Genomic DNA, 27899 nt, shown 5'->3' on the forward strand with positions numbered 1-27899 from the left:
AAAATGAACCAGTGTTCCCTGAGTTTGCAAGTTGCCCTCACAAATTTTACTGAGCTTCTGTCAGTTAATCAGCAAAAATTATTTGATTTGTCATTTTGAAGCCTTATGAAATGGGCTGTAACAGAGGAAGCATGTTTTTTCTTCAGAGGAGGGTAAGTGGGGATTGTGGGGGTTGGGCCGGATGGCCTTTGGGGTTCCCTTCCAAGTCTACAATTCTATGATTCTAGGTAGCTTCTGCCGTTTCTTCCCCCTGCTATGCTGTGGGCTGCCATGCTGTCTGCTGATAAGGGAGCTTGCTGGCAGCTGAGTGGGTTGGAAACACTGCAGCTTGCCAAAGCTGAAAATAATTCAGACCCAAAATGCTAATTTACTCTGTCTGGCTCCCCCTGCCCCCCCCCATTGGACTCCAGAGAGACGGAGCCGCACTGTCATCCACAGCAGGGAAGGCAAATGAATTCACAACAGCATTGGAAAGACTTGGGGACCTGCAAGGCAAGTGCTCTTCCTGGCTCACGCTGTGGACCTCTGCTACCCAAGGGCAAGAGTGCTAGTAGGGAAGATGCCTCTGTCCTGGTTCTGGGCAATGTCAGCCTTGGGTGATAATTGGAGACATCAGCATCTCCTTCACTCGTGGACATCCAAGGAAGCTGGGTGTTGGAAGATTCAGAACAGACAAATGGACAGACTTCTTCACCCTGCGCGTAGTTAAACTATGGAACTCACTCCCACAGGAGGCAGTGATGGACACCGACTTAGATGTCTTTAAAGGAGGATGAGACAAATTCATGGAGGAGGAGAGGGCTATCGATGGCTACCAGCCACAATGGCCATGCTCTGACCGCCACAGTTGGAGGTAGCAATGCTTCTGAATCCCAGTTGCTGGAAGCCACAGGAGGAGAGGGTATTGCTTTTGTGTCCCAAAACTGCTTGTGGCTTCCTACTGGGGCATCTGCTTGGCCACTGTGAGAACTGGATGCTGGGCTGTAGGCCTGTTAGAGCCGGCTCTTCCCAAGTTCTTATGTTCTGAGAAGGATCAAAGTGGAGTTGGAGTCCCCCCAGCAGCAGGTGGTAAATGGTCTTTGGGTACCTGGTTGAGGTCACAGGTAGAAGAAGAGTTTGGATTTGATATCCTGCCTTTCACTCCCTTTAAGGAGTCTCAAAGCGGCTCACATTCTCCTTTCCCTTCCTCCCCCACAACAAACACTTTGTGAGGTGAGTGGGGCTGAGAGACTTCAAAGAAGTGTGACTGGCCCAAGGTCACCCAGCAGCTGCAGGTGGAGGAGCGGAGACGCGAACCCGGTTCCCCAGATTAGGAGACTACCGCTCTTAACCACTATACCACACTGGCACAGGTTGCGCCAAGCTGGTGGGTCCAAGCTGGCATTGGTATCCGGGGACTGACAATGTTGTGGCAAAGATGGGCTTGGACAGCTTAGGGAGGAGCTTTTCTGAACTTCCAATTGTTGAAGTCAATCTCTAGAGCGTTGCTGTTTATTTTACTTTTTTACAGTGTTTGCTCTTTGCACTTCAGCCAAAACAGCTACCAGAGCAGCTTGCGTACAATTGCTCAGAAACATGGCAGTCCCAGCTGTCAGACTCAAAGATTAAAGACAGGACACAAAAGAAGAAAGGGGCAGGGAGGGAAGAGGAGGGAAATCTCAACTCTGGCACCAAAGGCTAAAGTGGAATAGTGCTTTCTTATAAGGATAATCTGGAATGGAGGTCATTTCAGGGCATCAGGAGGTGTTTGTTGGAGCTGATCTCTCTGCAGAACTGATAAGAGTGCGAACAGGTGGTAAGATGAACATAGGATGGACCACTTCCGCCACAGCCGCCATGGCGACCAGCTGTTCCCGCAGTAATGGATGCCAGCCATGCAGTTAGTTAAGGATAATTTGGGAGTAATTATCCTTGCAAGCCCCGCCCCCCAGGTTGGGGGGAGAGCTTCCCTCGTGGATCGTCCGATAACTGCTTCTCGCTCCGATGGAATGCAGGGGCAGGGACGCAGAGTGCATAGCACTGCACGCATTGGAAACTCCCCAAGGCAGTTGCCATGAACGGCGGTATCTCTGTTTTTTGTAAAATGTATCTGATTTTGGACATAAGAAACATTGTTTTGGAAGAAGGAGAAAGATAACCTGCTAAATGAATCAGCCACTGGGTGCCAAGGTTTTGATCTGGAGAGGACTTTCGTTATCATAATTGGAATGCTACGTAAGTGAGGAGGAGCCTTTGTTCTCTTTGTGTATTTGTTGTGCTATGATCTGGCAAGTCTTCACTGAAGAAGAATCAATTATTAATGGAATGAAATTATTAATGAATTACAACTATATATGGAATGCTAGAGGGATTCAACAAGAACCTATAATTTTCTTCGTTGTTGTTTAGTAGAGTAGTCGTGTCCGACTCTTCATGACCCCATGGACCAGAGCACACCAGGCACTCCTGTTTTCCACTGCCTCCCACAGTTTTGTCAAATTCATGTTGGTTGTTTCTATAACACTGTCCAACCATCTCTTCCTCTGTTGTTCCCTTCTCCTTGTGCCCTCAATCTTACCCAACATCAGAGTTTTTTCCAGAGAGTCTTCTCTTCTCACGAGGTGTCCAGAGCCTCAGCTTCACGATCTGCCCTTCCAGTGAGCACTCAGGGTCGATTTCCTTCAGAATGGATAGGTTTGAGCTTTTTGCAGTCCATGGGACTCTTTTCTTTATGGAGTACTTAAAAGAATAGACTGTGTGAAATACTGTGATGATTTGTGACATTGCCCGTTGAAGAGAGCTCTGATTCTGATTTATTATGGTTTTGGCAAGGCACCAGCTCGTTAGAAGGAACAGGGAGATAAACACTGGAAGTAGGCCAGAAGCCGTGGCCGGGCTCTGGAATGCTTTTGGATGGGACAAAATGGAGACGTGTCGCACGTAGAAATCAGTTCTCGAAGGAGGGGCAATGTTGAAGAAAACTGACTGATTACAACAGGAAGGGGGGGGGAGAAGATAAATAAATATTTTACACAGCTACAGGATATAAAACTCCCTCTGCAATTGAATGGATATGGATTTATTAAATACGTTCGAAAGTGGTCACATCAGTGGCTGCAAAAACCCCCACAAAGGATTAAGATCGGAATTGTGGAACTTGGACTAATTAAGAGAATTGGCGCAGGATCAAGGAATAACATCGATAACGTCAACTCCTGATAGCCGGAACATGGGAAGTCATCCAAAAATGTTGATTTCGGAACTGATTAATTGGTTCTTTTGATTGTATTGTGATTTGGTATGATTTGGTATTGTATTAATGTGGCCTCCATTGGATTGTTATTAATGAAAAATTAATAAAAATTATCATAATAAAAGAACATAAGAAGGACCTTGTGGATTTTGTCCCGCATCCTGTTCTCACAGTGGCCTGTGGTATGAGAGAGGGAGAAACAGTTTTCTCTGTCTACTTTCTGTTCATCATTTTATGAACTTCAATCCTGTCTCCTCTTACTCGCCTTTTCTCTCAACTAAAAAGTCCCAAACTCTGCAACCTTTATTTATAGAGGAGTCCCTCTTTTCCTTGGATCATTCTGGTTGCCTTTTTCTGAACCTTTTCCAACAATATCCTTTTTGAGGCGAGGCGACCAGAACTGGACACAGGATTCAAAGTGCAGTTGCACCATAGTTTTCAGCATTATGATGCCAGCAGTTTTATTTTCAATTCCTTTCCTAATGATCCCTAGCATGGAATTTGCCTTTTTCACAGCCATTGCACTTTGGAGTGACATCTTCATTGAGACCCAAGGTCTCGCTCCTGGTCAGTCATCGCTAGTTCAGACCCCATGTACATGTACGGGCAATTAAGACATTTTGGTCCCACATGTATCACTTTACACATTTCACTGAATATCATTTGCCAGTTTTACCACCCATTTTCTCACTTTGGAAGCATTCTTTTGGAGCTCTTTGCAACCTCTTTTTTAACAACTTCCCATTATCAGTGAACTTGACTGCCTCACTGCTCCCTCCTAATGCACCACCTGGCCCCTCTCTCTTGTCTCCTTCCAGCTGCCGTTGAAGCCTGTGTCCTCCATGGCCTCAAGCGGCGGGCGGCGGGCTTCCTGCGCAGCAACAAGATTGCCGCCCTGTTCATGAAGGTGGGGAAGAGCTTTCCTCCTGCTGAGGAATTGTCCCGGAAGGTGCAGGACCTGGAGCAGCTCATTGAGAATGTGTAAGTCTATGCTCTGAGCCTGGGTGTGCGCATGGGGCTGAGACATGGCCAGACATCAGCTGGAATGGGGCTTCAAGCAGCAGAAGGAGAGCTTTGGCCCTTGCATCTAATCCCCAGCGTCAGGCCCCTGGAGAAGTCTGGAGGGCCATTGGACCTGGGTTGCTAGTGCAAGACTTATGTGATTTTATGGTGGTATTTTTATTTACTGTAAGAGGATTGTTTGATTTTATTCATTATTTCTTCATGGGTGTTCTCATTAATTGTTCATTGTTTAAATTTTGTTATATTTTGTAACTTGGTAAATTATGTAATTATTTTTTTATTTGTGAGCCACCTTGAACATAGTTTGTTCTGGAATGGCAGCATCCAAATAAACAATGACGATGCTGAGACTCCTGGACCAATAATTTTTGTGACATGAAAAAGTAGCCTCTGATTTAGCCCCAAACTGGTCTGTGCAGATTAGGCCTTCTTTTGCTGCAATTTTCCTTCCACATTCTTAAAAACCCGGGTTATATCCTTTTGTAAGCAAATACGTCCAGTAAATAGATGAGTGCATCAACTTTGTGCATGTCTTTCTGGGAGATTTTGGCCGGCCACAGATGTGGGTGAATGTGGAACTTGTTCTCCCTTCTCCCCTAAGGCGAAACCAGAGCCCGGGTGTCCAGGAGAGCACACGCAAGGCTTCCAAGCTCCCCAGCCTCTCCCCGCAGGCCATCAAGCACCTCTGGATCCGGACGGCACTTTTCGAAAAGGTCCTGGACAAAATAGTGCTCCACTTGGTGGAAAACAGCAGGTAAAGAGAGACAATGAGTGGCAGCAGTTTCCTTTGCCTACCTCCGCTCCTGAGGGAGACATCCGTAAGGTTCGTTTGCACAGTGAAACTTTGGTCTTTTCAGCATCTGGGTTCATTGGACTTCACATGGGAAGTAGGTGTTGTGATGAATTCCCCATGTGCCTGATCAATTTGTGGAGATCCAGAGGTGGTTTTAGGCCATTTGGAAAGCATGTCTGAAATTGTGTTCTGTTGGACAAGAAGAGCCTGCAGCAAAATGTTGCAGTGCCCTCCTCCCCCCCCCCCCCGCAAAGCAGGAATGTTTTTTGAGGTTATGATATTATAAGTTGCTGGAGGTTTGAGTAGTTTTCCATTTTTACTTCCCAGCTGATGCACAACATTTTGTTTCTGAGCATGTCCGGTTGAGCTGGGGAGAGATACTTTACCCCCTTAGGTTTTAAAATATAAAAATAAATAAAATAAGTCACCTTGGAATCTCTCTGGCTTAGAAGGTGGAGTAGAAATCAAATAAACAAACAAATTAATTAATAAATAAAGGGCAAAACTTTAATAGTATCTAGTGATACTCAAAACCACTATGAACATAGCTATAAACTATACAATGTACAGAAGCCAACACAATTCTATTAAGGATAAAAATATGTCTCTGTGTGATTAACACCAGACTGCAAGTACTGCAGAACAGCTTGTTGCCCTTGGGCTGAAGGCATTTTGCCTAATTTTTAGGTGCTGCAATTGAGTATTGTATCATGTCTTCTGATGGGGGCTCAACATTCTCAGCTGCTGGTCAAAGCTAGCCAGCAAGGGATATGGTCTAGTGGGGTGCTGGATTCTCCCTGGCTGGGGCCAGGTGGGTGGAGCTCTGTCTCTGGGTCTCCTTGGGCAAACACAGATCAGGAGGAGAATTGGGCAGCGCAAGATAATTTGTGATTTTGGAAGGGAGTGGAGTGGGCTTCTTGTAGTGGGAAAGCTTCTTATCTTTCCCCCCTTTTCTCTCTCTCTTTAACTTCTTAAAAGGTGCTGTCATTTAAAAAGAATATAAAAAGGAAGAAGGCATTGGGTGGTGGGGAAGGAGATAGAGAAAAGTAAGAAGCTCCCACTTTTGTCATGGTAGCCTCTAAAACTGCCCCCATCCCAAACTGTGTCAGGGCCTGTATGATCACTGAAAAAGTCTCCTCCAATTAGCGCCCTTCAAATAAGGTGGTGTATTCGGGACAGCCATTTAGATCTACCTCTGCAAAGAAATCTATGCCTTCCTTTTGGGCATGGATGTGGTAGAGAAGGACATCACTGCCTTTAACCTGTGTGCTTTAAAAGCATTATAGCTATAGGGAAAGGCAGGAGGGAGCCTCACTGATGTTGCATCATGCTGAATTTTAGTCCCCTGCAGGCCAGACTGAAAGGAGGCTCTGGCAACAGCATAATTTAAATCCTGTCATTTGTGTTAATTCAAGCCTGTTTCCTTCTCAGTTTCTTTTCCAACAGACTGATAAAATGGTATCCTAGCTTAAGCCAAGCTCATAATTTTTCAGTGAGCAGATTAATGGTCATACAATAGCCTAGTTCAGTGCTGGAGAATTTTCACTTTTACTGGCATGCAGAGGCAACTGGAGGATTACCCAGCGGTATGTTAAATGCAGTGCTGTGCTTAAAAAAAGCCCTCACCCCATTATTTCCCTCCAACCATGCTCCATCAATTAATGAGAGAAATTACATTTGGAAGTTAACAAGGGGGAGAGGAAATTTTGGTGAGATTCTCATGGGTTTTTGGGGTGCTGACCTTATTGGTAAATTGGCCCAGGGGTGGCTGTGAGGGTCCTTACCCTTATCCTGCAGCTGGCAGCCTTACTGGGTGCCCCCAATGAAAGTGATGATGTCATTGGGTCCCTCCTCCCACAGAGCATTTTTGGACGGGGAGGTGTGGGCAGCCAGGGAAGCTGTAGAGCGCTGGAGAAATGTTTCCTGGGAGGAACATGCACACACCATACCCTTCCTGGGGTTATTAAAGCCTTTCTCTCACCTTATTTTCTGTCTGTACAGCAAATACTATGAGAAGGAAGCCCTGCTGATGGATCCAGTTGATGGGCCAATCCTTGCCTCTTTGCTGGGTAATGTGGCTTCACTTGCTTCTGCGCTGACACCCTATGTGCTTTTCTGAAGTGCTGTTGAGTGGTAAAACCTGACTGTTTTGGAGCAATACTTTGCTTGTGTTCGAGATGCTGGGAGTGAATTTTCAAGTTATACAGATAAAGTCTTTTAGAGTAGGTACTTGCAGTTGGGCAGGACCAGAGGTAGAAGTGCATGGGGCACAGAGCCAAGGGTGAAACTCCTGCCTGGCTACATTTCAGCAAAAGTCAGAGGTTTCCATGCAAGCAAACAGAATAATTATTGCAGTTCCAGGATACCTTCCAGTGGAGCAGGAACACCTGAGAAGGGGGTGGAGATGGGGTGGGGCATTCGTTGTCTGGAGTGGGAGCATGGTCTTGGGAGAGTCTCAGGTCCCCTGCCCTTGCTCTAGATCGGTTGGAGACTCAGGTTTGGGAAACCCTGCTCTAGGCAATAAGAGCCCCCACTCCACAGTATATCTTATTGGAGGGAGGGGACCCTGTATCAGCTAGGTTTCCCCCTTGGCTGTTTTCTGCTTCCTCTAATGAATGGAGAGAAGAGATGGGGATGCCTTCAGGGAAATGGGGGGGGGCATACCTGCTCCCCAGTGCCCCCAACTGGAACCCTGGAGAAAGTGGGTAGAGAAAAGTTTTTCTTCCTCTCTCACAATGCTAGAACACGTGGACATCCCTTGAAGATGAATGTGGGGAGATTGAGGAGAGATGCAAGAAAGTCCTTCTTCACGCAGCGTGTGGTTAAACTATGGAACTCCCTCCCACAGGAGGCAGTGATGGCCACCAACTGGGATTGGGCAGATTCATGGAGATAAGGGCTATCAGTGGCTCCTAGGCACAATGGCTCTGCTCTGTCTTCACAGCTGGAGGCAGTAAATGCATCTGAATCCCAGTTGCTGGAAGCTGCAGGAGGGAGAGAGAACTTGTGCTCAGGCACTGCTTGTGGGTTTCACTTTGGGGCATCTGGCTGATGGCGAACAGAATGCTGAACTCAGTGGGCCATCGGCTTGATTCAGCAGGCTCTCCTTGTGTTCTCATGTTCTTCATTATGGTGTCTCAAGGTTTTGGGTTCTTGCATCAAGGGCATGCTGCACACACTGGTACTCCGACCTTCTGGGATTTTCCTGATTAATTCAGTGCTCTGGAAGCGCGGGGGGGGGGGGGTTTGTGTGTTTGGGGAGCAGCGGCAAATGGGGGACGGCTGCCTACCAGCTTGCTCTCCTTGTTTCCTCTGCCTGCCCTGCCTCTTGCCTCCTTCCACAGTGGGACCTTGTGCACTGGAGTACACCAAGATGAAGACCGCCGACCATTTCTGGACCGACCCCTCGGCTGACGAGCTGGTCCAGCGCCACCGAATCCACAGCTCTCACTGCCGCCAAGACTCGCCCACCAAACGCCCAGCTCTCTGTGTAGGTTCCAGAAGATCAGGGAAGCAGCTAGGACTGTGGGGCATGTGTGCACATGCACATGTGAGGTTATTGATGTCTTTATGTCATGCATGTTGTGGGGAAGGTTCATGACCAAGACATTAAAATCATCATTAAAGACAGCACTCTAAAACATTCACAAGATAAAATCAGCAACCAGCTAAAAACCGATTAAAACATCCATCAACATTCTACATGTCTGGGTAGCCTTGTCTAAACAAAAACATTTTTAGCATGCACTGAAGAGTACGGTGGAGGTGCCTGCCTGATGTCAATAGGCAGGGACTTCCAAAGGGTTCGGGTGCTGCCGTACTAAAATATTGATTCTTACAAAAGCAGAACAAGTATTATGTGGTGCCAGTCGCAGTGCCAGTTCTGCAGATCAAAGTGGTTAAGTGGGTGCATATGGCAGGTAAGGCAACCTAACAGGTAAACTGGTTCCAAGTTGATTTCCTGGCTGGATTCTCCTAGATTCAGAAGAGGCATTCCAGCGGAAGCATGGACGACCGGCTGTCTCTCTCAGCCAGAGACTACGTTGAGTCGCTGCACCAGAACTCCAGAGCCACACTCTTATACGGCAAAAATAATGTCTTGGTGCAGCCGGTGAGTAGAGCAAAGACAGTAGCCTCTCTGGGTCAGAAAGGGCTTGCTTTGAAACCAAATCTAGTAGCCACTAGCAAAGGGGGGGGGGGGAAGCACCATAAATCTTTTACCATGGTCAAATGATCACTGCTGAAACACTGAGCATGCATACAGTTATGCTAGCTGTGAGGAGAACTCAGGAAATTTGCAGAATGCTGGCAATTTCTCTCCCCACCCCCAACCATGGAGTGAGTAGAAATCTCTCTTTGTAACCCTCTGGGCTCTGTAATGTCATGGCCCCTCAGTCATACGAGCTGGAAACTGGCCTCTTAATTTTTAACAGAGATTTTCAAGATGCAGAACAGACCCCCAGAGGGTGTTTGACCCTTGGCTATAACAGTATAACATTAGCTAGGCTGTCACAGGTTCCCCTGTACACATCTAGCAGATCCTGGAATGGGCATGTCTAGTAGGATTGTGCTGTAAGCCATTCAGCTTGAGTTGACTCCCAGAGTGCGGTCCGGGGGGCACTTTCCCGAAGCTAAGCAGGGCCAGGTCTGGTCAGTGCCTGGATGGGAGGCTTGCCTGGCAATGACATTGCTAGGTACTTAAAGAATGGCACATAGGTCAAATTTGCATAAAATCTACATATGTTAAGCTTTGTGTACAGAAGTCCCAGATTCAATCCCCAGAATCTCCAGGTCCAGCTGGGAGATCCCCTGCTAGTCAGTGTAGACCAAGCTTCCTCAAACTCGGCCCTCCAGATGCTTTTGGCCTACAACTCCCATGATCCCTAGCTAGCAGGGCCAGTGGTCAGGGATGATGGGAATTGTAGTCTCTGGAGGGCTGAGGTTGCGGAAGCCTGGTGTAGACAATACTGAGCTAGATGGACCCAGGGTCACCTGGCAGCAGCTGTTCCATCAGGTGGCAGGAGAGGAGCGGAGAGAAGGGCCAGGGCCGTCAGACCAGCCTTGTTGGGCATGTCCTTCCATGGCATTTTTCTGGCCCAGCTGCCCATTAGAAGAATTCATAAATAAGCACGTCTACCTGAGTTTGCTGATTTCCTCCTCCCTCCTGTTCCATTTTCTTTTTGTTCCATGTCTTTATAGATTATAAGGCTCTGGGAATCAGGATGGGCTGTAACTCAGTGGTAGAGCATCTGCTTTGCATACAGAAGGTCCCAAGTTCAAATCTCGGTATCTCCAGGCAGGGCTGGGAGAGAAGGACCCCCGTCTGAAACACGGAGGAGCTGCTGCCAGTCAGTGCAGACAGTACTGAGCTAGACGGACCAAGGGACTGACTCCGTAGATGGCTGCTTGCTTTGCTAATCCTTTCTTTGCCGTATGGCAGAATAATTAAAGAAAAAGCACCAAATAGATATTTAAATAATAAAATAATTAAAAAGCAAACAACTCTTCTTCCTTTTCCTCTTTTCTTAGCGGGACGACATGGAGTCCATCCCAGGATATTTGTCCCTTCACCAGACTGCTGACGTCATGACTCTCAAGTGGACCCCAAACCAACTGATGAATGGCTCTGTGGGTGATCTGGACTATGAGAAAAGGTGAGCAGCACAGAGAATAGATTATCCTAATGCATATAACAGGATAAAAAAGCAGCATAAAAAGAAACTAAAGTAAGCAGCAACATTATAAGCTCAGTCAGTAGAGCATGAGCATCTCAGGGTTGTGGGCTTGAGCCCCATGTTGGGCAAAAGGGGTTGGACTGGATGACCCTCATGGTCCCTTCCAACACTTCAGTTCTATGATTTCATGAAAAAGTATAGTCATGTCACCCACTCCAAAAGAAGAAAATTAACAAAAGGCTAGTCCCTGCAGCGGTTAAGTTGCTGCAGCACAGAATTTATCCACGTTGAAAACAATTGATCAGCCTCCCTCAACCTGATGCCTTGCAGATGCTGTGGACAGCAACTCCCATTAGCGCTAGCTGGGGCTGATGGGAGTTGTAGTTGAAAACACCTGGAAGGCACCAGGCGGGGGGAGGCAGCAATGGCTGCATTTTGACCTGACAGGATGTCATATGCTTTGGAGCTTCCTGGCAGATTTAATTAGAGGAGTTTGATAAAGATTTCTGTGTAGATCTTGGCAAAAGGAGCCCTACAGGGGAGCCCAGAACATCTGTGGGCACCTGGAGGAAGGAGGCTGGACTACATAGGGGTGCTTCTGAATCCCAGCTGCTCAAAACTGAAGGTGAGGAGACGTCTCCAGTGCACAGGTCCTGCACAGACATCTGGTTGGCCCCTGTGAGAACAGGATGCTGGCTGAGATGGGCCCCTGGCCGGATCCAGCAGGCTTTGCTTATCAGCAGCTGTGCTTGTCCAGATTCCTGCTGGCTCCTCCTTCCACTGGGTGGGGCTCCGTATTCTGGCTTCAAGCACGTTGTCCCCGCTGCTGCATTTCCCCAAAGGTCAAGGGGAAAACGCCTGCTTTCCTGTGTTTGCTTTTGCAAGGCCTCAGGTAGCATGGCTGCACTTTTTTAAGCCTGGGCAAAGAGAAGTGAAAGGCAAATGAAACCCCAAAAGATTCAGTCACCGCCTTTTGAAGAAGGATATGAAGGGTCAGAGCTTTTCCTGCCCACTCAGGCTCCTCCATTTAAAGCACCACAGTGGTACCTCGGGTTAAGTACTTAATTTGTTCTGGAGGTCCGTTATTAACCTGAAACTGTTCTTAAACTGAAGCACCATTTTAGCTAGTGGGGCCTCCTGCTGCTGCTGCGCCGCCGGAGCCCAATTTCTGTTCTTATCCTGAAGCAAAGTTCTTAACCTGAAGCACTATTTCTGGGTTAGTGGAGTGTGTAACCTGAAGCGTATGTAATCCGAGGTACCACTGTACAACTCAACTTGAAAGAATCATGGCGTACCCCCAAAGAATTCTGGGAAGTGTAGTTTGGGAAGGGTGCTGAGAGTTGCAGAGGGTCTCCTCTTCCCCTCCCAGAGTTACAGTTTTCAGAGTGGCTTAACAGTCAATCCCTTTTTAGCAGAAACTGAAAGAGGAATGTGGGGTGTCTGTCTCCTAATATCTCTCAGGGGCCTTAACATTTGGAATAATTGTGTGAATGAGGATTCTAACATTTAAGTCACTTAAACGTTCCAATAAAGCTGAAACGCAACAAACAGCAATTCAGGTTTTATGCAGATTTCTATTCACTGTGATTTAACACTCAAGAGCACTTTTCACGGAGGGGGCGGAGGAAGAAAGAGCACTCCGACACAGAGCTTTCAAGTGCGAATCATGCCTGGGAAGGGAGGAGGAAAAGGCGAATAAGTCCTTAGTTGTGCTGGTCAAGGGTTAGGAGGAGAGGAGGGCTGCCCAGCGGCAGAGCCAGTGCACCCTCTGCTGGGTTGAGGCAGAATGGCCGGCACTCTTCATACTGCTTTGTGCCAGTTGTCAGCAGGGATTTTCTGAGCGAAAGCCTGGACCTTCCGCCAAAGCCAAACACACACAGAGGGAGAGAGAGAAAGTGCCATCCTTGCTCGTGTTGCTTGTCAACCTCCCCCCCCCCCACTCCTCCTACTCCCTGGCCGCCACCCTCCTCCCCATTGGGCAGGTGCTGCCTAGCTAGCCTCTAAGTTTGTCATCACACTTTTTTTCCACAGTGCTACCTGCTGGTGGTTGCGTGAACTGCAGAGCATGACAACAGCCTCAGATGTTTATGTATACAGTGGTACCTTGGGTTACAGACACTTCAGGTTACAGGCTCCGCTAACCCAGAAATATTACCTCGGGTTAAGAACTTTGCCTCAGGAGGAGAACAGAAATCGCGCGGCCGCAGCGATTAACCTCAGGTTAAAAACAGTTTCAGGTTAAGAACGGACCTTCAGAACGAATTAAGTTCTTAACCCGAGGTACCACTGTATAAGAAGATATATCTAGATCAGTGTTTCCCAACCTTGTGCCTCCAGATGTTTTTGGCCTACAACTCCCATCATCCCTAGCTAGCAAGACCAGTGGTCAGGGATGATGGGAGTTGTAGGCCAAAAACATCTGGAGGCACAAGGTTGGGAAACACTGATCTAGATAATGGTCAATGGTGGTGTCTTAACAGGTTTAGAATCATAGAATTGTAGTGTTCGAAGGGACCACGAGGGTCATCTAGTCCACTCCTCTGCAATGCAGGAATCTTTCACCTAATGTGGTGCTTGAACCCACAACCCGGAGATTAAGAGTCTCCTGCTCTACAGACTGAGTTATCCCAGGTTTCCTGCTGAAATGTAATTATGCAGAGTTGCACCAGCCATACTGGTAGCTTAAATGATAGCTTCAGCTGCCAATCAGCAATGCTGCCATCATCTCTACAGGTGAGCTAAATTTTCATAACCAGCTCTTGCAGTTTCAGTGGTCCAACAGGTGGGAGCCAGTCTGAAAGATGATGCGTCAATTGCATGTTAACTCAGAACTTCAGTATTATTCACTAAATTGGTACAAAAACTGGTAGCATAGATGTAGTGAAAATTGCAGCTTCATTTTTTAAAGTGAGAGAACTCACTGTGGAAGGATTCTCTAATATTGTGGAACTTACTGCCACAGAATTTGGGATGGGTCTCTTTTTTTCGTTGAGCATTTGCCAGGAGTTTAGTTTTGCTTATTCCCACTCCATGTTCTTCCTGTTAGAGGTGGATGTGGGGCTGACCCTTCAGGGAGTTTTCTGAGGGTGACCCCGATGGGCTTTGTTCTTCCCTCTCACAGCATCTACTGGGACTACGCCATGACCATCCGCCTGGAGGACATTGTCTACCTCCACTGCCACCAGCAAGGTAAGAGAGGTGCTGGTTCCGCTACAGAATCTGCTTTGGTCGCCCTGTCTGGTGGTCAGTCCAGTTTGGGCTCTGGCTCCACCCACGACTGACCTGGAGGAGAAGAAGGAGAGAAGCACCCCATTCTCTGGAAAGAGAATAGAAGCTTCTCCACATCAAAACCAGAAACCTCTTGTATGTACGAGGGGCTTTAAAGGGCGCACGAGGGGTGCATTGTCGACATTAAGCAGAGGTGTGGGCGGCCCTAGGCCATTTGGGGGTGGGGGCAAGAAAATGCTTCTGGCTCCCCCTGGAGCCCAGTGGGGTTTCTTTGGACAGAATCTGGTTCTCACCTCTTCCCTCTTTTCCGTCTCTCTCTCCCCACCCGCTTTCTCTTGCCAATAGTAGACAGTGGGGGCACAGTTGTCCTGGTAAGCCAAGACGGCATCCAGCGCCCACCACTGCGATTCCCGAAAGGTGGGCACCTCCTGCAGTTCCTCTCCTGCCTAGAAAATGGGCTCCTGCCCCATGGCCAGCTGGACCCCCCTCTGTGGTCACAGAGGGGGAAGGTAAGGCTGGCTGCAGCCTGGGGGGGGGGGTTGAGGGTGGCCTCTCATGGGTTGGCCTCTCACAGCTTGGGACTGGTAATCTCCACTCAAAAATGACTTTGTAGAGCTGGAAAAGGACAACTGAGGTGATCAAGGGGGGTGGAGAACCCTCCTACAAGGAAAGGCTGCAGGGCTTTGGACATTATAGTTTAGAGAAAAGGCAAATCATGGCTTATCCACACCCTTTTGCCCTGATCTTTGCAGCCACAGTCCACGCTTAAAAGCTCCATGTCCAAACATTTATTCTTCTTTCTTTGGCTCTAAGCTGTCCCCACAAAAACCCATTCTTTAAAGTTCAATCGGAGCAAACATCAATTTGGGTTTTCTGCCGAATGACATTTGCTCTGATTGAGCTTCAAAGAATGGGGTTTTGTGGGAAAAGCTCTGAGCAAAAAAAGCACAACCCCAACCCCTGCTCAGACCTGGAGCTTTTAAGTGCAGTCTGTGCCTGGAGACAGTGGAGGAAAAGCAAATGTGCATAAGGCCTAAGAGGAAACCTGATGGAAGTTTATGAAGTCATGCATGGCATGGAGAAAGTGGAGAGGGAAATGTTTTTCTCCTTCTGTCATTACATTAGAACTCATGGGCATCCAATGAAGTTGAAGATTTTAAGGTATATAGACAACAGAAAGGCCTTCTTCACATAGTAAAACTATGGAACTCCCTCCCACAGGAGGCAGTAATGGCCTCCAACTGAGATGGCTTTAAAAGAGGACTAGACAAATTCATAGAGGACGAGAGGCCTATTGATGGCTACTGGCTATGATGGCTGCACTCTGCCTACAAGGTCAAAGGCAGCAGTGCTTCTGAATGCCAGTTGCTGGAAACCACTGGAAGGGAGTGGACTCTTGCTTTTGATTCCTGCTTATGGGCTTGGCAGAAGAGGCATCTGGTTGGCCACTCTCAGGACAGGATGCTGGACCAGATGGGCCTCACTGGATGGATCCAGCAGGCTCTTCTGATGTTCTTATGAACTGTTCATGGGCTCTGGAAGTGGCAGGTGCAAGAAGGGCTTTGTGGGTCTTCTGTTCTTCTGCTTTGCTTTTAGAGGGGCTGAGGAAGGTATAGGCCTCAGGAGCCCATCGAGGGCACCTGCTGGAGCTCAAGGTCTGTCAAAGAGCTCCTGCTTTGCATGGGGAAGCCCCTCGGCTCAGACCCCAGTGGCATCTCCAGGGAGGGCTGAGCATGAGGCTCTGGGTGTATTCTATCTGGAGTCAAATCGTGTGGTTCTAATCCTGCATATAGGTTTTTAAAAATATTAATATTCTTCTGAATATCAGTACTGTAGCTAGAAATCACAGGAAGAGAACGTGATCTTGTGCATGGGTCCTGCTTGTGGGTTTCCCATTGGAGCATCTGGTTGGCCACTGTGAGAACAGGATTCTGGACTGGACAGGCGCTGGCCTGATCCAGAGGCTCTTCTGATGTTCTTTCCGGAATGAAGCCTTGTCGTGAAATATTGTTTTAATCAAATTTAAAAACTGTTGGAAGAAAATCAGACTTGAAAAGCAACGAGGGAAAGCTGTGCTAGGGAGGGAAACCTCTGTGATAAGGGGAGACTGTTCTCACCCCCACCCCTTCTCCCCCATGGAAATGTGAGCTTCGCCTTAGGCATTCAGGAAGTTGTGTTAGATTGAATCAAATAGTAGATCCATCAAGTTTCGTATTGGTTTCACAGACTGGCAGTGGTTCTCCACAGTTTCAGACGGGATAGTTCCTCACATTGGATGGGAATGCTATGGAAGTCTGAGCCTGGGACTGAGCCTGCTCTGGCCTTGGCTCGGTCGTTGTTCTGCAGCCGCATTTCTGAAGATCTTTGTTTCCTCCAAGTCTGGTCCTGACTGAAATGATGCTGGAATCAACAAGGCAGACCCACATGACCTGAAGGTGCTGCTGTGCAATGCCCGGTCAATGATCCACAAGACTACCGCCATGCATGACTTGATTGTGGATGGAGAAATGAGGTTGGATGAGGCAGATGGGTCTGTTCTTGCCGCTGCTTGTCCACCAGGTTTCTCTTACGCACAGCAGCCCAGGTTATTTGGGTGGGGAGGGGGGGTTGCAGTGATCTTTAGAAAGTCATTAGCCTGCACCAGGCGTCCTATTGGGACGCCAGTTTTCTGAGTGCATGTTCTGGAGCTTGGGCAATAGAGGCAGTGCAGGATTCCTATTACTGTACTAACATCCCTACTACATCAAGGATTCCCTGTCTGAGCTGCTTCAGGTCGTGGTGGATGTTCTCCTGGAGACACCTAGTTTGGTTGTCCTAGGGGATTTTAACATTCCCACTGACACAACCTTACAAGGAACCGCTTGGGACTTCGTGGAAAGCATGGCCTCCATGGGGCCATCCCTGAATAAGTTTGGCCCAACTCATAGTCACGGACATGCCTTAGACCTGGTGTTCACCTCCATGGACGGGGGTGATCTGACAATTAAGTAAAACTGAAACAGAAGAAGTGCCATGGTCAGATCACTTCCTGGTGCAACTGGACTTCTCTGCGACCCTTCCCCTCTGCAGGGAGGTGGGACCGATTTAGATGGTCTGCCCCCACCACTTAATGAATCCAAATAGTTTCCAGAGATTGGTAGGGGATGTTTTATCCCATGTTGATGGCCTTTCAGCTGATTCCTTGGTGGCCCCCTGGAATGCAGAGTTAACCAGGGCTATCAACTGTCTGGATCTGAAGCGCCCTCTCCGATTGCATGGAGCCTGGACAACCCCATGGTTTTCCCCGGAGTTGAGGGCGATGAAACAATCGCTGAGATGGCTAGTGCACCAGTGGCAGAAAACTTGTTCTGAATCTGACCAGACACGGGTTACAGCTCAACGTCGAGTCTACCAAGTGGCGATAGCAATGGCGAAGAGAACCTTCTTCACCACCTCTATTGCATCTGCAGAAAACAGCAGCAGGAGACTCTTTCAGGTGGTTCACAATCTAATGGAACCACCTTCACCATGGGGGCCTGTTGACAACCCAATATCTTCTGCAATGATTTTGCAAAGTCTTTTGCAGATGAAAGTCACTCAGACACCACCGTGGGAGCAGGGCCAGGGCGGGAGAGTGCTAGAGTCCTGTCTCGACAAGTTGCATAGGATCAGTTCCAATCTGTTACCTCTGAGGATATGGACAGGCTGCTTGGACAAGTGAAACTGACGAAAACATCCTCAGTCGCACTGGTCAAGTATCTCCAGTGTGCCAGGGGATTGAGGTGATAGCTGTTTCCTAGTTCTGCTGGATCTCTCAGTGGCTTTGATACCATCGAACCATGACATCCTTCTGGACCATCTAGAGGAGCTGGGAGCTGGGGGCACTGTCAAACAGTGGTTCCACTCCTGGGTTGTGTCCAGAAAGTGGTGTTGGGGGATGAGTGTTCAGACCCCTGGGCTCTCACTTGTGGGGTGCCTCAGGGTTCTGTCCTCTCTCCGATGCTCATATAGAAGCCACTGGGAGAGATCATCAGGGGGGTTGGGTTGAGTGTTCATCAGTATGCGGATGATACCCAGCTCTATCTCTCCTTTCATTCAGAACCAATGAAGGCAGGGAAGGTCCTGTGTGAGTGTCTGGAGGCAGTTGGAGGATGGATGGCGGCTAATGGATTGAGGTTGAATCCTGACAAGACAGAAGTACTGTTTTTAGGGGACAGGGGACAGGCAGGTGTGGGGGACTTCCTGATCCTGAATGGGGTAACTGTGCCCCTGAAGGACCAGGTGTGCAGCCTGGGAGTCATTTTGGACTCGCAGCTGTCCATGGAGGCACAGGTCAATTCTGTGTCCAGGGCAGCTGTTTACCAGCTTCATCTAGTACGCAGGCTGAGACCCTACCTGCCCACAGACTGTCTCACCAGAGTGGTGCATGCTCTAGTTATCTCCCGCTTGTACTACTGCAATGCACTCTATGTGGGGCTACCTTTGAAGGGACCTGGAAATTACAACTAATCCAGAATGCGGCAACTAGACTGGTGACTGGGAGTGGCACCGAGACCATATAAAGCAGGCTTCTTCAACCTTGGCCCTCCAGATGTTTTGAGACTACAATTCCCATCATCCCTAGCTAGGTATCATGGGAGTTGTGTTTCTGAGCACAGTTCAAAGTGTTGGTACTGACCTTTAAAGCCCTAAACTGCCTCAGCCCTACATACCTGAAGGAGCTTTTTTCATTCCCATTGTTCAGCCTGGACACTGAGATCCTCCTCCAAGGGTCTTCCGCTGGTTCCCTCACTGTAAGAAGCGAGGTTACAGGGAACCTGGCACAGGGCCTTCTCAGTAGTGGCACCCTCCCTGTGAAACACCCTCCCTTCAGATGTCAAGGAAATAAACAACTATCTGACTTTTAGAAGAAATCTGAAGGCAACCCTGTTCAGGGAAGTTTTAAATGTTTGATGTTTTAGTATGTTCTGATATATGCTGTGAGCCGCCCAGAGTGGCTGGGGAAACCCAGCCAGATGGGGGGTATAAATAATAAAATTATTATCAATAATAATAATTTTGTTTGACTCCTCAAAGGGGAAGGTGTTTCCAAAGCTGAAGAAGCGAAGCCCCCAGGGGTCCTCAGAGTCGGCATCAGACAAGGAGGAGGAGGAGGCAACCGATTACGTTTTCCGGATCCTCTATCATGGCCTTCAGTCAGAGTTTGGTAAGGTTGCTCGCCTGGTAGAAACTGAGAAAGCTGACATAGTTATCTTAAATAAGATTTTTTTTCCACCTTAGGCTAACTTTTAATTTTACTACATGTTATAAACATATAGGAGTGTATTCCATTCATATTTCATAAGCCATATTTATTATGCCATTGTAGCCTGCCTTCCATGCCCTGAGGAATATCAAGGAATGCTCAGAGGTGTGCGTGATCCAGTTTGGATACATTAAAATTCTGCACCAAGGAATGTTCATGTCCACCACCAGTATAAATTATGGAACTTTGCTTACTTTGTGTCAGGCATGGAGAGTCCTCCCCTCCCTTTGGTAACTTCACAGATAAGAATTAATGAGCAGCTGATAGATCTATAGTCCTTTTTTTAAAAGCATCATGTTGCGAGCACAAATACACAGCTCTCCACAAGGAAGGCAGTTGGCTAGTCTAATCCTCCTTCCGGCTTCCGCAGCATTTTGGGCGCCAACGGGAAGTTCCTCCCTCTGACTCCTTTGTTCCCTGATACGTTTGGACCTCCAAGTCCGAGGGGAGGTCCCTCACGCTTTGAAGGTGACTCAGAAACTACAACTAATCCAGAATGCGGCAGCTAGACTGGTGACTGGGGGCAGCCGCCAAGACCATATAACACCGGTCCTGAAAGACCTACTGGTACATTGGTTCCCAGTACATTTCCGAGCACAATTCAAAGTGTTGGTGCTGATCTTTCAAGCCCTAAATGGCCTTGGTCCAGTATACCTGAAGGAGCGTCTCCACCCCCATCGTTCTGCCTGGATGCTGAGGTCCAGCACCGAGGGGCTTCTGGCGGTTCCCTCACTGCGAGAAGCAAAGCTACAGGGAACCAGGCAGAGGGCCTTCTCGGTGGTGTCGCCCGCCCTGTGGAACGCCTTCCCATCAGCTGTCAAGGAAATTAACAACTATCTGATGTTTAGAAGACATCTGAAGGCAGCCCTGTTTAGGGAAGTTTTTAAATGACTGATGTTTTAATGTATTTTTAATCTCCCTTTGGAAGCTGTCCAGAGTGGCTTGGGAAACCCAGCCAGATGGGCGGGGTACAAATAATAAATTACTATTACTACTATTACTATTACTGATTTGCATATTTTATTCATGGTTTGCTCACTTGGAGCTGTGTAAGGTGCTGGCGTCCCAGCCAGTCTCTGGCTTCTGAAGTTTCAGCCAGTGTTGCCCACACTTTGGGAGCATGCTTTCATAAGGATTAGAAATCTGTACTTGTATTTAAATATATTAATAAATGAAAGCTGGGGAAACTGAATCCTCCATCAAACATCAAAGGGTGTGTATTTGCTCTGCTCTCTCTAGATGCTGACTGACTCCCAACTCCTATCGTGTTAGTGATCTTAATTATTGTTCTTTTCATTTATATCCAACCTTTTCATCCAAGGAGCTCAAGTTGGCATACATAATTCTCCTCCCCGTTTTATCCTCACAACACCCCTGGGAGGTAGGTTAGGCTGAGAGGCAGTGACTGGCACCCAAGGCCACTCATTGAACTTCATGGCTGAGTGAGGATTTGAATCCTTTCCTCCCAAGTCCTAAGCCCAACACTCTAACCACTAGGCCACACTGGCTCTCTTTTGCTTTCCCATAGGGGAATTTCTGGCCAATGATGGATTTTTCTACTGTTCCTAGAATCGTAGAGTTGGAACCAACCCTCAGCAATGTGGGAATCACAGCTAGTGAGTTCCTAGTGTGTTTTTCCTGTTTCCAGGCTTGAGGAAGCGGCATGGACTGTGCCCGCCTTCATGTTTTGCCCTTTCTCTCCCTTCCTCTTTAGTGGTTGTTAACCACCCTTCTTGCCTTCCCTCCACCTCGACTGCCGCTGGGAAAGAAAAGGCCTGGATGCGTCGGACCTCTGGCAGAGTGGTGGTGATGCCCAAATGGTCTCTGAGTCTTCCTGAGGCAACGCCTCCCCTTCTGGTCACGTTGGGGTCCAGCCCACACCTGTGTAATGATGTTGTTGGCACATGGAGGGTGCTTCTTGCTTTTGGCTTGGCAGCTGGGGCAGATGCTGGCATTTATGAATCTGGGCAGGGCAGACAGCTGGGATCCTCCTCTTCCCCATCTTTTTCCTTGGCTCATTCCCTTGGGCTGCTTTGCCTGGAGGCACACAAGCAGAAGAAGCAAGTTCATTTAATTCATAACATTTATATACACCTTGGTTGTAAGGAAAAAAAAGTGGTTTACAAGAAGAATAAAACAATAAAATTATTTTTTAAAAACCCTATGTAAAACATTTTTTAAAAATTGACGTTAATGAGCTAAAAACAGATTTAAACATACATCAATTGTCTGCATGTCTGGACAGGCTTGTCTAAATTTTTTTTTAGCAGGTACCGAAAATGGTACAGCAATTCCACCTGCCTGATGTCAACAGGCAAGGAATTCCAAAGTGTGCAGGCGCTGCCAAACTAAAACATTGCTTTCTTACAAATGCAGAACAGTATTATGTGGCACCTGTAAGAGTGACTGTGATTAGGGCTGCTGCCCAGTTTAAAGAAATCTTAATAGATTGTTCATACAATGCTTTTTAAACCAATGAACTGATTAGACCTGCATGTCCATAAAATACTCACAGCTGTGAAGGAAAAGCGGCCTCCTTTCTTCCCTCTGTAATGGTGTGCTGCATGTGTCACAGCTGCTATAACAATTAACATTTAAAAAAATGAAAACCGTGAAATCTATTGTCCAATTAAATCAGAGGCATGTTTTAATGGATCTAATCGCTTTTAGTAGTGATATAATGTTGCTGTCATACTTCTTGTTGGTTATAATCTGAGGCAGATGAAAGGAAGGAGGCAACGGAGCTCAAATGAAAAATGTCCTTTAACAGATCAGGAGCTGCAGCCACCTCTGCAGAGATGGAGCCCTCCCTCTTGCTGCCCTCTTGATGATCTGGGGAAGACTTTGTCCTCTCCAGGTTCCTGTCGGGTCAGCCCCTCTCCCTTTTGGATCTCAGGCTGGAGGGGACAAGGGCTGGGTTGGCTTTGCCCTGCACCCAAGAATTGGCCCAGCAGACCTCAGCCTGACTTTCCCCAGTGTCACTATGGGGACATTATTGTTGTTGATGCTTCGGTCCTTCCTTTCCACCAAATGATACTTGAGGCATCTGATAGTAACATGGAAAACTGTCAATCAGCTGACCTTTGAAAAACACGGTACTGTTTTTTCATTTCTCCTAGAAAGCAATAGAATCTGCTTTGTGCCTTCATTTTTAAATTGATTAGTTAAAAGCCCAGGCAGTTCACCTGCTAAATACCTGAACAGGTTGGTTGATGTAGGATTTAGCAAATGCCAGCAGACACAAAGCCTGCTTCTCTGTGCAGAGTGACCTTCCTGCTGTGATCTGAATCAAAATGCTCCTCCCACCCCCCTTGAATTCACATTCCCCATTTCCCCTGCATAGAGTTTAGAGAGCAAGATATGGCTTTTGCGTCCTCCTGTGGTCCAGTTCGTGTTTGGTGGAGGAAGGCTCCATTGCTCCGTCCCTCAAGAACAATCTGCTCCAGGGATGCTCTTTCTTCTTGTATCAAAGCATTTGGCACCCTTTCCAAAACTCATTTAGCCCATGGTGCTCCAGTGGGACATGTAGGGGTGATTCATGGAAATTTCCCTTCAATCATTTTGGTGTGGTAAAATTGTTTCAAAGTGACTCTGCTGCAGATTTGGAGTCAGCATGTCATTGCAGGGCTCTTGCAAGCCAGTTAGAGGAGAGCTTGTGATTGGAAGGCACACCAGGGCCTTTGCTCTGATGTGAAACCAGCCAGGGATTATTTTGAAAGTTTTGCTGTGAATTGTAACTTAGCTGCCTCACAGCTCTTAAGTGCTTAGCCAGTTCTCCATGAAGTTTACTGTGAGATGGTGAGCATTTAAGGTTAGTTGTTTCTGGGATAGCCAACATGGCCGCCGGATGTTGCTGGACTACAACCTCCCAACACGCACACCCAGTTTAGCCCAATGGTCCTGGACAATGGGAGTTGTAGTCCAACATCATCTGGGCAGCACAAGGTTGGCTACCCTGAGAAAGGGTTTGTATCTTTCCCTGCATCAAAGATCCCACAGTGATTTGCAAGATTTCAAAAATACAACATATATTTTATAACAAGACAGAAAATATGAACTGGATTCTGGAAAAAGTACCATATTTTTTGCTCTATAAGACTCACTTTCCCCCTCCTAAATAGTAAGGGGAAATGTGTGTGCATCTTATGGAGCGAATGCAGGCTGTGCAACTATCCCAGAAGCCAGAACAGCAAGAGGGATTACTGCTTTCACTGCACAGCGATCCCTCTTGCTGTTCTGGCTTCTGAGATTCAGAATATTTTTTTTTCTTGTTTTCCTCCTCCAAAAACTAGGTGCGTCTTGTGGTCTGGTGCGTCTTATAGAGCGAAAAATACGGTTATAGATAGGTAAAAGGTAAAGGTAAAGGACCCCTGACAGTTAAGTCCAGTCGCGAACAACTCTGGGGTTGCGGCGCTCATCTCGCTTTATTGGCTGAGGGAGCCAGCGTACAGCTTCCGGGTCATGTGGCCAGCATGACTAAGCCACTTCTGGTGAACCAGAGCAGCGCACGGAAACGCCGTTTACCTTCCCGCCGGAGTGGTACCTATTTATCTACTTGCACTTTGATGTGCTTTTGAACTGCTAGGTTGGCAGGAGCAGGGACCAAGCAACGGGAGCTCACCTCGTCATGGGGATTCGAACCGCCAACCTTCTGATCAGCAAGCCCTAGACTCTGTGGTTTAACCCACAGCGCCACCCACATCCCTTATATAGATAAGTAGAGGGTTTTAAAAGAGGATTGGACAAATTCATGGAGAATAAGGCTATCAATGGCTTCTAGCCCTTGAACTCTAGTTTTTGAACTCTGAACAGCATCCTCTGTACTCAGCCCAGCTCCTGCTTTACCTACACATCCAGAGGAGGTACAAGCTGTGGCTAAAAATAACTGAGACTTGGCCAGCTCCAGAGAATGCTTCTGAGGCTGCCTAGAGACAAGCAAAAGCCCAGGCATCTCTGCTGTCCTACTATGTATGGAGGACCCAAGAAAGTTAAAGGCTGGGTGAGAGGATCCTGTTTTCCTGCCTCAGCTCATCCAGATGACCCTGTCTCACTGGTGGGGGTGGGGGCTTTCCAGAGGACTCCCCTCCACTCCAAACATCTTGGATGGAACCATTCTTCCCAGCAATAGAGCTCTTGATTCCTTTCCCTTTCATCACAGGAAAAGGGACCCTGCAAACACCAGAGGCAAGGTTTCTCTCTCCTCTGACCGCAGGGTTCCCAGTTCCCTTGAGGCACACAGTCCCTTGCAAATGACCCCAAGTTAGTCAGCAAGGAATAGGAGGTGCACAGCTTGATGGCTGAGCACCTGTGCAAGGGGTCCCTGGTTCAATCTCCAGCACCTCTGGGGAGGGCTGGGAAAGTCTCACTGCCTGAGACTGCTGCCATTCAGTGCTGACAGTACTAGCTAGATGGGCTGGGTACAAGGCAGCTTCCCTTGTGCTCCCTGCAAATTCATGCATTTTCCGTGGAGACTGGGGTGGTTATCTTGAGAAAAGCCTCCTTAGGTGCCACCTTTGGTTGTGCCAATGAGCCCAGTTTGTGGATGCTGGTGCAGTTGACCTTTTCTCTCTTTTTAATTGAAAGCCTTCCTGTGATTGGGTGAAGATCATGCAATTGGTTTAATCGATGTAGCCCTCCAAATATTGTGTGTCTGATTTTTCCCATCTAGCTTTCCCTCTCTCTCTGCTCCTGGGGTAAGCTGCTTCAAACCTTATCCTGATGGTGTGCTGTTCTCTTTCTGCATTTCTAGCCCCGCAGGATCTGGTCGACACCCAGACAAGCACTCTCCCTTCCATGTGGCAGCCAGGCACCCGCAAGTCTTCCTGCTCCTCCTGCTCTCAGAGCGGATCCACGGAGAGTGGCCCCTCCAATGGCTGCAACCATGAAAGGCAAGGCGACAGAGGCTGGCTTGGGGGTGAGATGGGGCTGCTCTCTGCCAGGGAGCCCAGGTGGCCTCACAGAGGCAAAAGGGCTGACTTGAGGGCTGGCGGGGTGAGGTCTGGAAGGACAATTAAAGCACATGACTCTCCCTAGGGAGTCAGACCCATCTAGGGCAGTACTGTCCACACCAACTGGCAGAGGCTCTCTGGGCTCTGTAGCCCTGACTAGAGAGGCGGTTGGGGATTGGCTCTTGGAGCTTCTTTGTGCAAGGCAGATGCTCTGCCTGTGAGCTACGACCCTTCTCTCCCAAGGGCTACTAGCCACGAGGGCTATACTCTGTCTCCACGGCTTGGAGGCCATCCTGCTTCGCTAGAGCAGTTGCTGGAAACCTCAGGAGGCGAGGGAGCTCTTGAGCTCAAATCCTGCTTCAGTGTTTCTCAGCATCTGGGTGGCCACAGTGAGACCAGGCTGTTGGGCTAGAGGGGCCGTTGGCCTCATGCAGCAGGATCTCTTTGTGTTCTTAATTCCCAGCACCCTTAACAAACTACAGCTCCCATGATTCTTTGGGGGGAGGCTCTCACTGTACGGTGTGGCTCAGCCCACAGCCAGGTGCAGTAGCACATACATTCTTCATTATTATTAGCATTTTGAGTTTTATTGTGTTACTTTCTTGTGTTATTATTATGCTATTTTGTATAATGCCTTTTATAGACTGGGGGCTCTGGGCATGAGTTTATGGAAGCAAGGGGGCGGGAGTCTGGAAAAGTTCAGGAACCCCTGGGTGGGATGCTTTTAAATTGCTTTTAATCTTGTGAGTCACTAAGGAGGGAAATGCTATGCTTTGAATGGCAGCTAATGTATTTTTGAAAAGTACATCTTGAAAAATGGGATTATTGCTTGTGGTGTATCCATTTGCAACAATCCATCTTCTGGTTCCTTAAGGACTGTAGCTATACCCCCCTTCCCTCTCTCTTCCCAGGGCTCCTCTGAAGCTGCTGTGTGATAACATGAAGTACCAGATACTATCACGAGCGTTTTATGGCTGTGAGTTTTCACTTCATCCCATTTTTAGTTACCACTTGGGAGCCAGGGGAACAGCCTGCTTAACCCTTCCCCCACCATTTCTTTGAAATTTGCTCCCCACCCCCACCCCCCCACCTGTTGCATCTCCTGATGAAAAAGCATTTGGGGGCAGGAGATGGAATTACGATTTTGGGTGTAGAAATAACCATGGGGGAGAAAGGGTTAAGCAGCCTTTTCTGTCTTCTGCTGCTTTTCATTTTAAAAGGTCATGACAAAGAAGTACTTTTATATCCCCTATAGCACTATGGCCTTGCAATTAAGTGTGATGTGGAGTTTGCCCCAGTATTGTGAACTGAAGGGCAGAACTACCTTGGTTCTACTACTGTGACACCAAAACTGCAAGAATATTTTGTTTATCCCAGACTTCCCCTGGCTCTTAAGCCAAAAAGACTTGCAGCTCAATAAAGATCAAGATGATCTTGGCCCTCAGGATTATGATCTATCAGACATGGCATTAAAGAAAAGAGATGGGAAGGGAGAAGGAAAAATCAAAGTCTGGCACCGGTTCTTAAAAGTGACAACGTTCTTAATAAGGAACAGCTGGGATAGAATTGGTGCAGGTAGCCTGTGGAATGGCTGCCAGTTGGTGATGGTTGATGGAGGCAGCTGGCCTCTCATCCCCTTGCCAGGGGACTAGCTCTGCTTCCCTTCTCTCCCTCTGCCATCAGTCTATAGCAGATCTTTGGAACTACAACTCCATCACCCCAGTGAGCATAGTCATTTGGACTACAGCGCATTGAATCGTAGAATAGTCGAGGTGAAAGGGACCGCCGGGCTCATCTAGTCCAACCCCTTGCAATGCAGGAATGTTTTGCTCAACATGGGGCTTGAACTGCGGCCTTGAGATTAAGAGGCTCATGCTCTACCAACTGAGCCGCCACAGCTGGGTTGACTGGGATTTGCAGTTTAGAGCGCCTGGAGGGCACCTAGTTCAGATTTTCTTTCCTCTAAGTGACAGCATGGGTCAGTGGACATGGAATCACAGAACTGTAGAGTTGGAAGGGGATTGAAGGGGCTCCTTGGGTCCTGACATGGTCCTACAGTCCCTCCTCCAAGTCAGGCGGGTGGTGGGGGTCCTTCTTGTGCCAGTATTGCCCCTCCCTGGGGGAGCAATCGGCAGTGGTGCTTTAGCCGCCTCCCTTACCCGCTGTTGAGGACTGGTCTCTCTGGGATTGCCCGCTGTGCAGCCTCTTTCTCTCTCTGCTTTCCATGGCTTAGGGCTGGCCTACTGCCGGCACCTCTCCACGGTGAGAACCCACCTCTCAGCGCTGGTGAACCACGACATTGTGTCACCCAGCGTGCCCTGCAGCGCCAGCCAGGGGCTGACCGCTGAGGTCTGGGAGATGTTTCTGCAAGACAGTACGGTAAGGGGGACCCCCAATTTGCCCTGGCCAACCCTGGGGCCCCATCGGCTCTGGCCCTGCTTTTGAAGGCGGATGGTTGAGGGCTGGCGGGGGGGGGGGGGAGAGGAAAAGTCATTTTCTCTTTACTTGGCCTCAGTTTTCAGTGAACTTTCCCCACAGAGCTATGAGGAGAAAGAGCTTTTGCGGCTAGTCTACTTCGGAGGGGTCCAACACGAGATCCGGAAAGCAGTCTGGCCTTTCCTGCTGGGACATTACCGGTTTGGGATGTCAGAAGCTGAGAGAAAGCAGGTGAGATAAGTAAAATTACTCATCAGTATGCCATGAAGTCTGCAGTGCT

At 48.2% G+C, this 27899-nt stretch overlaps 1 protein-coding gene across 2 annotated transcripts in view; it reads left to right on the top strand.

The window, feature by feature from the left end:
* Window positions 1–27899, top strand: part of SGSM1 (small G protein signaling modulator 1) — a gene marked incomplete at its 5' end in the record, with an annotated part of 71007 nt that overhangs the window by 23664 nt on the left and 19444 nt on the right. Inside the window, 14 exons of one of the 2 annotated variants that reach the window (XM_083710083.1) lie at window positions 4051–4213; window positions 4857–5009; window positions 7050–7117; window positions 8393–8538; window positions 9028–9159; window positions 10578–10702; window positions 13845–13912; window positions 14297–14460; window positions 19007–19136; window positions 20950–21120; window positions 24985–25123; window positions 26095–26159; window positions 27417–27562; window positions 27722–27850. In XM_083710083.1, the coding sequence (XP_083566209.1) occupies window positions 4051–4213; window positions 4857–5009; window positions 7050–7117; window positions 8393–8538; window positions 9028–9159; window positions 10578–10702; window positions 13845–13912; window positions 14297–14460; window positions 19007–19136; window positions 20950–21120; window positions 24985–25123; window positions 26095–26159; window positions 27417–27562; window positions 27722–27850 (1799 nt within the window). The remainder of the gene's footprint in view (window positions 1–4050; window positions 4214–4856; window positions 5010–7049; window positions 7118–8392; window positions 8539–9027; window positions 9160–10577; window positions 10703–13844; window positions 13913–14296; window positions 14461–19006; window positions 19137–20949; window positions 21121–24984; window positions 25124–26094; window positions 26160–27416; window positions 27563–27721; window positions 27851–27899) is intronic. The other variant, XM_083710082.1, reaches the window with a different exon arrangement.

Source organism: Podarcis gaigeae, assembly GCF_964106915.1.
Source record: "Podarcis gaigeae genome assembly, chromosome: 13".
Taxonomy (NCBI): domain Eukaryota; kingdom Metazoa; phylum Chordata; class Lepidosauria; order Squamata; family Lacertidae; genus Podarcis; species Podarcis gaigeae.